At 44.9% G+C, this 11079-nt stretch overlaps 1 protein-coding gene across 2 annotated transcripts in view; it reads left to right on the top strand.

Annotated features, from left to right (window-relative positions):
- The window catches only part of ANP32E (acidic nuclear phosphoprotein 32 family member E), a 777336-nt gene that overhangs the window by 451265 nt on the left and 314992 nt on the right, over positions 1-11079 (top strand). Inside the window, exons 4-5 of one of the 2 annotated variants that reach the window (XM_044079728.1) lie at positions 6933-7110; positions 7202-7260. In XM_044079728.1, the coding sequence (XP_043935663.1) occupies positions 6933-7110; positions 7202-7260 (237 nt within the window). Of the gene's footprint in view, positions 1-6932; positions 7111-7201; positions 7321-11079 lie in introns of both variants that reach the window. The other variant, XM_044079727.1, reaches the window with a different exon arrangement.

The raw sequence follows: 11079 nt of genomic DNA, 5'->3' as shown, positions 1-11079 counted from the left end.
CTACAATTGGGGATTACCATAAACTTAGAAAAATCTATGTTGTCGCCATCGCAACAGACCGTTTTTATAGGAGCAGCACTAAATACAGTCACAATGCCTTAAGCTTTCCTCCAGAAAGAGTTGTCTTTTAAGAAAACAAATCTAAGACCTGCTTCCAAAGACAAAAGCCTCAGTCTCAATGGTCCTCAAATTGCTAGGAACAGTGGCGGCATCAATCATTGCCATTCCTCTGGGTTGGAGTGGTCCTTTCAGGAACTTCAATGTCTCACCAAATCATAATAACGAATACATGCAAGAAGGATCTTCAGTGGTGGCTGACATCCCAAGTAACTCTAGGCCATCCATTTCTTCTACCCACTCCTATAGCCACTGTGACCACTGGCGCTTCCTTGGTAGGTTGTGGGGGGGGGCATTATCAGGGAAGAACAGCCCAAGACGCATGGAAGAAGCACAAGGCTCATCTGCATATCAATGTCCTGGAGATAAGAGTGGAACTCCGAGCATTCCAGTCCTTTCAAGACTTTCTCCCTCTGTGAACAATTGCACTTCAGACTGACAATATGTCAGTGGGTCTGGTACATCATTAACAAGGAGGAACCAAATCTTATCCCCTGTGTCGAGGCCCTGTGAGAGTATGGCAGTGGGCAACTTCCAGCGCTTTCTGATAACGCACATCTCAGGAAAATCTAGTGTGATAGCAGACAAGCTAAGCAGGGCAATTCTTTTGCCTCACGAGTGGTCCCCTAAACGAGCATCAGAAAGGATTTTTCACAGAGGGGGGCCAGCCTTGCTGCGATCTCTTTGCAACCCCAACAAACACAAAATGCAGTAGCTGCTTCGCCCTAATCCCCTGCCGGGGGATGCCCCAAGGGATGCACTGGTGCATAATTGGCCCCTTGGTCTCCTTTTATGCCTTACCTTTCCCTCTAATACCCCAAGTATTACAGAAAGCAAAGACTGTGGGAAGGAGCATAATCTTAATAGCCCCTTACTGGCCTCTTCACATTTGGTTTCCTTTCCTTCATCTTCATCTATTGGAAGAACCTTGGATCTTGGACCTGGTTCTGGATCTTCTGACCTATTCGTCTGGGGCTCTTCATCCTTCTCTTCACTCCCTCAAACTGACAACTTGGCTGCTCCAATTCCAAACATAGCCAGGATTTACAGCCTCTCAGCCGAGGCTCAACATATTTTAGACATCCTCTCATAAATCATCTACCAGAAAGTTATATTTTAGCAAGTGGAAGAGATTTTTTAAATGGGCATCTCAGAATTATATTGATGCATACCTAGCTTCAATTTCATCCATTCTGGAGTTTGACTAAACTTTTCAATGAAGGGGCCACTGCAGCTGCCAGAGTTCAATTAGCAGCAATCTCAAACTTTCATCTTGGTGTCCAAGGTTCTAATGTCATGTCGCATCGACTCTCAAAAGCCTTTCTCAAGGGTACTATTCATTTGAGACTACCCGTCAAAACTCCAGCCACGCCATGGGATCTAAATTTTGTTCTTTTCCAAATTATATTACCTCCTTTCGAACCAACCTCATTGTGTGACTTGAAATCTCTCTCGTAGAAGATAATATTTTTACTAGCCATCACTTATGCTCGGAGGATTTCTGAGTTACAGACCTTGACCATCGAACCTCCTTATCTGATTTTCCTTAATGACAGAGTTACGCTGAGAACTAATCCATCATTTTTACCCAAAGTTTGTTCATAGACAAATCTCAACCAGTCTATTAAATTGCCTGTTTTCCCTAAATACAGAAATAAGATTGAACACATGCTGCACAAACTTGATGTTCATAGGCAACTCAGATTTTATTTGGACAGGACCAAACAATTCAGAAAAATAAAACAGCTCTGTCTCCTTTGCGGAATCAAAAAAAAAAAAGTGCTCCCAGTGACAAGTCACCTTGTCAAGATAGTTATCAGATTGTATTTCTTTCACTTACAGTTCAGTGAATGCTCCATTACGACAAAAAATAAAGGCCTACTCTACTAGAGCTGTGTCTACCTCATCAGCCTTCTCTGCTAATTTACCATTAGATACTATTTGTGCAGCAACTACCTGGTCAAGGCTTCATACCTTCATCACTCATTACAAAGTAGACAAGGCCTCCAGGGGCAGGGCTTCTTTTGGTTCTGCTGTTCTGAAGAACATTTTCCCATGAGCCACCTGAGAAAGATGGTGCTTGAGACGCTACCCATCAGTAAGAGTGAACGGCGAGGTAGAACAGCTTCACGTAAAGGAGTTATGTACTCCTTGTAATGTTCCATGCGAGTTCATTTCTCCTTCATTCTTGCGTCCTCCCCTCCAACCCTCCATCCAGTCTACGTAAGGTCCAAGACTTTTATTTATGGTGTATTGTCCCTTATCTAGTTCTTAGGGTGGCATATTAATTGTCATAGGTAGCCAGTTGGCAGGAAACTAGATCCGAGGGAAGATTAAGGTGCATCATGGGATAGGGAGTTGGCCTCGAGCTGGTTGAAGAAATCGAGCTTTTGCAGTTGGTTGAGTCGGAGCTGAGGATCGGTTCCGAACCCATGAGTAAGAAGGCAAGATAAACAACTCACATGAAACATAATGGTGAGTACATGACTTCTTTTTTTTGAGTGCGGCAAAAGGAAATCTATCCTTTTTCAGCACTGGTTCCTAAAGTTCTTGAATTCTTTGCTGCAGTTTTCAATGACCATGCTAGTTCCTGTACTGTTAAAAGTACACACAATTAGATGCCATTTCCCATTTTTCATACAGGAATAAATAATTCATCTTTGGCCTCTTCCAGACTTTGGCAAGCCTTTCCAAGGGGAACTTTTCTTAAACCCCTCATTAAAAGATCCCCCTTCGTAGGATTTAAATATTTTTTTCACAATCATTAACGGTCTGTTTTGAACCATCAGCAAAGTGTGCACTAAAATTTTTGACTTGGAAAACTATCTTTAGTGGCCATTATCTCTGCTAGAAGAGTTTCAGAACTACAGGCCCTGTCTTCCAGGACTCCTTATTTGATTTTTCGTAGGGATAAAGTTTTGAAATGATTTATTGTGGTCTCATTTTTTTTATTTCGCAAAAACCTGGCATTTTAACAGGGGTGTGTACATGTTTTATATCCACTGTATGCTACACATTTTGGATGTTTCAGACAGTTGTGGTTTTATCTACATAGAACTAAAAGTTTGAGGAAATCAGACCAATTGTTTGTCTTCGTTTTGGTGTCAAAATTAGGCAAACCAGTTTAACTTTAGCCAGATGGTTAACTTACTGTATTACTTTTGTTTATAATAAATGTTTGTCTTTGCCAAAACCACCAGAAGCATATTACACCAGCTCTGTGGCAACTTCAACATTTTTATCCAGATCTTCATTGACTGATTTGTGCAGCTCCAACTTGGGCTAATCTATTGCGCATTGCAAATTGGATCTGGTCTCTAGGGAAAGAGCCACCTTTGGCTCAGTGGTGCTCCTGAATATCTTTCCTTAGTCCTCCTGGGATTTAGCTGGGGACTGTTTCCCATTTGTTGAGGAATAAAGAAAATAACATCAGATACAGTTATGTACTCACCATAATATTCTATCTGTGTTCATTTCTGTTCTTCCTCAATGGCCTTCCCACCAAACCCCTATCATTTTGACTTCTGAATGGATTGAAAGTTGTTGAAGGAACCAATGTTCCTTTAATTTAGCTCCAGATGTTAATCTTTTTTTGTCATACAGCGTTGAAGGGTAGCAAACAAGATCTGAGGATGTTGTGGGGACTGGTTGGTAAGGGAGGAGCTTGTGAGTTTCACACACTGGAAAAAGCATCGGATTTGGATCCGAGAGTCTGATCTAAACCCATTTGTTGAGGCAAAATGAAAATGGGCAACACAGATGGAATATTATGGTGAGTACATAACTTCTACCTTTTTTTTTTCTGTATTGCCTTTTGGCCTGTCCACTGCACCACAAGTGTTCACCACATGCCTTGTTCCGTAAGTGGCCCACAGTCAGACTATGGATATATTTTCATACCTGGATGACCTGATTTTGTGCTGATTCTGCATCCAGGTGTTTGGATTGCTAGAGAGGTTCTTGAGCTTACTGTCCAATCTAGGGTTCCTTTTTGGGGTGCTTGATAATCTCCAGGAAGAGAATGGCCTTTCTGCCGAAGACTAGGCCCTGTTGTACCAGACAGTGTTTCTGGAAATCTCCAAGAAGAATGTGGCCTTGGCGAGAGAATTCCTAAATTCTTGGACTGATGGCCCCCATGATTCTCATGATGCCACTGGCCTGTCTTCACATGAGAAAAATGCAGTGGTTTGTTCAAAATTGTTGGACCATGCACTTTCATTCCCTGGAATCTCAGTTGCTGGTGCTGCCCTGCATCAGGCGAGAGTTAGTGGTGGAAAGAACAGTGGAGTATCAATCTAGGTCTTGTTTCTCCCCTCTGGTGCCAGTACAGTCTGTCCAGACAGATTTGTCAGACTTGACCTGTGAGCTGAGTTATTTGGAATGCAAGTTCAAGCCACTTGGGGGTCCAAGGATGCACAGAAGCACATCAGTATAATGGAGATGTTGGCAGTGATGCCTTGAAAGACATTCACCTTTGGACTCCGGGTCCTGTTCTGGTGCTTAGTACCTCAGTAATGTGGTATGTCAACAAACAGGGGGGTGTGAGATCTTACGTGGGTGATGCTTACTTCGGAGCAGGCTTCCCAGTATTCTCTAAATCTTTAGGCATCACACACATTGTCAGAGACTAACACTGTGGCAGACAGACTAAGCAGATCCTGGGCACACCTGCATGAGTGGAAGCTCAGGGCAGGTCTAGGATCTAATCCAGATGTTGAACACCTCAAATTGGTGCGTTTGCCTCCTTTCAAAGCAGTTTGAGAAATTTTGTTCCAGACATCTTGCAGTCATAGTTGGAAGACTGACACGTTCCTGTTCCCTCGGATAGGCATGTTCCTTATGTTTCCATCCTTTCCACTGATTCACAAGGTACTTTTGAAAGTTCACAGAGAAATGCCGAGGATCATTGTGGTGGCAACCAATTGGTCCAGGCAGTCTTGTTTCTCTCTGTTCATGGTATTGGCCGAGGGCAGTTACCACAGACTTCACGCACTGGATTTGCTTTTAGTCTCACAGACTTCACGCACTGGATTTGCTTTTAGTCTCATGGTGACAGGTGTAGCTTGATTTTGGAAACTTCAGTTGACATCCTGGATGATTCACTCTCGACTCCGTTTAGGCATGTATTTCATGGGAATGTGCAGCAGGTGTTGAGGCCAGATAAACCTGTTACTAGAAATGATTGCTTACAAGTGGACAAGTTTTTTTTTTTTAAGTGATACCTTAATTGAAACATGGGTCTTGAAATATTTGTATGTACGAGGTACTTCAGGATGCCTTATTGTATGTGCTCGTTAAGGTGCATTTAGTGGCCATCTCTGCCAATGGGTCCTTCTCTTTTTAGTAAAACACTTCACAAAAGGAGTATTATATACAATAACCCCTCACAAGCAAATTCCTCCTTCATGGGACCTAAATTGTGTTGAGAGCGGCATAAGCTGCTGGTTCAAAAGGCGGTAGGGTCATTTCAAGTTCTGAACATGGAAAACTGTTTTGCTTATTGCACTGACATCTGCAAGGTGAGTATCTGAGCAGCAAACTCTCATGATGGGACAGACTTACTTGATTTTCCACAGGGATAGGTTTTTTATTCACTAATCCATCTATCATGCCAAAAGTGGTCTCCGAATTCAGTCCGTTAATCACCCTGTATTCCACCAGGGCCTTTTCCTCTTCAGTGGCATATTGGAAACAAGTGGATTCTCTAAGTATCTTTAGAGGCAGAAACTTCTAGATCCAGAGCAGGCTTTGCAAGGGCCATTCTCCAGAGACTATTTGAACCCTTATCCTTCCTCCTAGGTTGGGTAAACTTTTGGAAGTTACCAATATGCCAGTAAGGCAGTGTGTGTGTTGAGCATGGCATAGTTGCACAAGTTCCACTTGCCTGTAGCAGTAGATGCTCATACAACACACTGGCTTACCTGGAAGTACCATCCCATATCTCCATTTTGGTGGGTGTATATAGTTGGTGGTTGTGTTTTGGTTCAGTAACCTTTTTTTGTTGTGTGTTGCAGTTGAATGCTACGTGTCCACAAAGCTTGTTTCTATCTTCTGTTCCTGTTGGACCCAAGAAAACTAAAAGGGTCCTATTTTTGAGTATGAAGTGCACATATCTGGACAGAGGCACAACAAACTAATGGGCACAGTATTTTTTCATATAAGGGGTGGCGTAAGCCACAATAATTTGGGCTAGGCTTATAAATGCCTTAGGGCAGATAGCCTAGTATAAACCTATGAACCTAAGTAAGGCAAATGTGTTCTACGAACTTCTGCTAGTACAGGTAAATGGAATATGTGCAATTGTCCTTTACGTGGTAAATGTTTCATAATGCTTGCCTGAGTTTACAGTTCACCCATTCACAAGTGCAGTTTGTCTTGTAAAACAGTTTATTATAATTTCCACAGGTTTTGTCTTAATTGGAGATTACCATTTGCTTTTTGATGCATGTAGTTGGCTAGATGAAATGACAGCTGACAGTACTACAAGGAAAGCGATTTGTGGCTAACCTTGCATGGTTAACAGACCAGAACAAGTAGCTGTAATGTGACTAGAATGGCACATCTCATCCAGAAAAACATGGCAGAATTTGGCCCTTTGGATTATTTTTCTCTAAGCATATTATAAAATGAGGTCTGTTCAACCAGTAGTACTGTTGCAGTATTTTAATGCGAAAAAATTGAGTGGGGACTAGAAAATGTTGGTGTAAGAGTGCCAGTTTTTACTTTTGCTGTGCAGTATGTCATTCCTTGGAAAGAACTGCTGACACCAGCACAAGTATGTTTGTATTTCAGTTAAAACTGCTTTCTCTTTTCAGAAAAATCTCAAGAATTTAAAGGGCCTGGAGTTGTTTAACTGTGAAGTTGCAAACCTTTCAGAATACAGGGAGAGCATATTTGATCTACTTCCTCAAATCACATATCTAGATGGCTTTGATCAAGAAGACAATGAGATGCCAGATTCAGAACCAGATGAAGATGAGGATGATGATGAAGGTGTTTTGATTTTGTTTTGGTGACATGAGTTTGCAATTTATTGACATCTTTGTTTATCGTTTATAATGAGTGTTGAAATCTTGCTTTGCAGAAGAGGAGGAAGATGAAGATGCAGACCCATCTGGAGAATATGAAGAGGAGGGGTCAGAGGTAGGGGAAGAGGAGGAGGAGGAAGTCGGCCTGTCCTATCTCATGAAGGACGATATTCAGGTCAGCTGTAATCAACAGTATTGGTGCCCTGCAAGCTAAAAATCTGTTCTGAAACTTTGCAGAGGCTGACAATCAAGTTTTGATGCAGCTAACTAAATGACAACACTGGGAGTATTCTGTACACGCCGTTTTAAAGGCAGTGCAAATCCAGTCGTTATAGTAACTGCTTGTACATCTGAGGCATTCTTCTCACTGGCTTTGACAGTAAAATCAGTAACATTGATCACTTTTGGCTAAAAAGTGCTGCTTTAAAGGAGTAGAAGTCAGAAACTGAGGTGCTGAAGTGCTTATGGAGTGAAAGAAGTTGATCAAAAGCATTTTGAAATGGCATAATTTCTGGTTTAAAGAAATGTGTATCTGGATGATGTTAAGTTGTCAATCTCGCCTTCATTCTTGCTTGATGGGTTCGGAGCCGATCCCTCGGCTCCGACTCGGCACTTGCTAAGCTCGAGAGTCACTTTTACCAGCTCGAGGCAGCCCCATATCCCATGATGCAAGGCGGTAAGTACCCAGATCTCGTTTGCCGCTTCGCTGATGAGGTCCTCCTTTTACCAGCTCCTGGTAAGTGATTTGCTACTTTGCTATTTTAGCCCCCTTTAACAAAAAAACCCTTTATTATTAGTTTTAAGTTAGTTTTAAATATTTTCTGACAGAAAATTCCCTGTCTATTTTTATTTTTTTAGTCAAACTTTACCCATCCCACCCACCCCTGTTAGGGTGTGTGTGTGTGTTTCTAGTTATACCTTTTTGGTATATTTAATTTAAATTCTTTGACTGGTGTGTGTGTGTGTTGTGTTGCACCATGTCAAAAGAAAGGGTCTCAGGCTTTAAGAAGTGTGACTCGTGCTGTCAGAAGATGTCTCTGACAGACGGTCACACTTCTTGCCTGTATTGCCTGGGGCCTCTTCACCTGCAGGACTCCTGTGCTATTTGTCATTCTTTCAGCCAGAGAGTCCTGCAGGAAAGAAGAAACAAATTAATACTTAGGGGCCTTCTTAAGCCGGAGGGCTCTCCGGCTAAGTCGGCTCCATCCAAGACTGCCAAGTCTTCCAAGGCCCAGGCTTCTGTGTCAAAGCCTGCGGCCTCGGCTCCGACTCGTTCTGAGTCGAGATCGGCTCCGGCTGGAGCCGATTCTGGCTTAACTAAGCCTTCGGCACCGATGGCTATCGGTGCCGAATCTGCATCGACCGCCGGTGTCGGCTCCGATCGGTTCCGACCACCATGTGGCTCAGGCATCGGTGTCGGCTCCGATCGGCTCTGACACAGTTACTTTTGTGGCTGTATCGGCTCCGGCTGGAGCCGATGCATCGAGGTTACCTGTCGGCTCCGATAAGTTGTCGGCTCCGACAGGTTCAATAGTTTCATCGGTTCCGATGGCTCCTTCGAGGAAGAGGTCTAGGTCTCCTTCCTTGGAGCCGATACTTTCAGCTCCGGCTTCACCTCTCCTCTCGGAACGGAGCCATCGGAGCCGATCTTCAAGGTCATCCAGGCTTTCTGACCATGACTTAGAGAGAGTGGTCAGTAGATTACTTAAGTCACAGGCACTGGCCCAAATGTTACATAGTCCGTCTCAACAGATGACTATTGGTCCACACCCTGTTGCAGTTCCTCCTTCAACTCTACCCCAGAGCTTGGAGTTGGAGTCTTCGGGAATGGTTACTGCTACGGCTGAGGGACGGATACCCCCTTCTGTTCCTTCAGCCTCTACTCTTATCTCCTCTTCGAGACCTTCCTTAGAGGGATTCGGTGGCCGGGCTTCCATGGTCTCCTCCGAGGGGTGAGTGGCATCGGACCCTTGTCGAACCCGCTCTTCCCCTTGGAGCCTCGGCCTTGGTGAGCTCGGCTCCGACATCTGCCTCGGAGACTTCCCTTCGGTGGTCCCTGGGTTCCTAGCTCTTGAACGGGTTCTCTCGGACCTGCCTGGGAGGGGAGCATTCGAGGTGATGAAGTGTGCTGGCCACTGGTATCAGCCAGCAGTCTGTTCCCTTAGCTCCTCCCTCTATAGTGCCTGTTGACATCTCTGCCACTTCTCTTGCTACAGGACCCAGAGATCCTCCGCCTCAGGTTTCCCCATTGGGAATTTCCCCTCTTCCGAGGATTCTCCTGATGTTTGGGAGATTCTCCTAGGAAGAGGACTTGTAGAGGAAACATGTAGACTCCGACGAGTCTATCACTTCAGATACTGACTTTGATGAGTCAGAGGGATCCCCAAGATCCCCCTCTGAGGATGTCTCCTTCTCAGACATCCTAGAACTCCTTAGACAGAGGGAAACTGGCCCACCAATAATCCCTCTGAGGATGAGTCAGTATACCTAGAGGCGTTTGGATCTCGGCCCTCCACCTCCTGGGTGTCTCCGCCTTTCGACCCCCTTATGCAGGTGATTGCCCGAGGCGTGGGCTGCTCCTGACTCTGTAGAGCCAGTCCCTAGGAGGCCTTCAAAATTTATCACTGCCCGTGTGACAAGCAATTCCTCACTAAGGGTGTCCCGCTGATGCCATGGTGGTGGCTGCTGCCACCAAGAAGGAACTTGCAGATCCTTCCGTGCCGTCCATCCTCCTAATAAGGACTCTAGGACCATGGATAGTGCAGTGGCGGATGTTTTCCTCAGCGACCTTTGCCATGCGTTCGCTGAATTACCTATGCCACTTCACCAGACTCCAAAGGGATATCCTTAAGGAGCTAGGTGATGTTGTTCAGGATCCTACAGCTGCAGGAGCTCAGGAAAAAATTGCTTCAGCTAGGAACCCTTAATTCCATTGCAAACTCCTCCATGCGGCTAATATCATATGCTGCTGATGGAGCGAGTATGGCCGCAGGTACAGGTGTGGCTCTTAGACGCCAAGCCTGGATGCGGCTATGTGACTTTGCAGATCCCTTTAAGGCGTCCTTCACAAATTCTCCCTTTGATGGGTCAGCTTTGTTTGGCCCTCAAGTGAAGGAAACTTTGACCAGGTGTGAGCAGGACGGCAAGACTCTTTCTGCCGTAGGAGTCCGTTTTTCCACCCCTTCTAGACCTTACCCCAAAGGACAGAAAGGTGGCAAAATGTGGATGTTCTTCGTCTTCCCTTGCTGCAGTCCTGACTATTGGGTATAGTCCGCGTCCCAGTCGGCCCGAATACCAGAGTATAAGGCTGACGTCGGTCATGGCGCCTTAGACTGACGTCAGTACGTCAGGGTACTAATGCGCATGACCGTCTTCATTGACTCAGTCTTTTTTGCAGCATGGCCCGATGCAGAAGCAATTTTGCGAGTGCAGGCTGGCGTTCTGAGATTTTGCGCAACCGGAGTTTCAGACCGAAACAGAGTTGGCTAAGTAACCCCGTTGGGGAGCATTTTGGTTTTTTCTTGCCTCAGTATTTAACCGGATGTCAGAAAAAGTGAATAACTGTATTTCTTGTGGGAAGCAGATACCGCATAGGGATTATCATACATTGTGTATACCTTGTTTAGGGCCTGAGCACCCCGTTGTTGGTTGCCGCTCTTGTGCTAGATTTAACAAGCGCACTATTAAGAGGAGGCTTGATTGTGCTAGGTTAGTGTTTGGGAAGCGTTGCAATTATAATATGCCGTCGGATGCTCGGACGAGCGCTTCATCCAAGAAGCGCAAGGACAAAACAGTGAAGCCTAGGGGTGAGGAACCGGCAGTCCCGGACGTCGGTTCTTTAGAAGGCTCAGGGGAGCCAGAGGTTTTGCCAGGAGTCTCTATGGAGTCTCAGGCAGATACTTTACTGTTACAGGATGTGCCTCTCAGGAGGTAG

Source organism: Protopterus annectens, chromosome 8.part0 (genome assembly GCF_019279795.1).
Source record: "Protopterus annectens isolate FY-2018-M chromosome 8.part0, PAN1.0, whole genome shotgun sequence".
NCBI lineage: Eukaryota > Metazoa > Chordata > Ceratodontiformes > Protopteridae > Protopterus > Protopterus annectens.
This window is presented reverse-complemented; position numbering and strand designations above follow the sequence as displayed.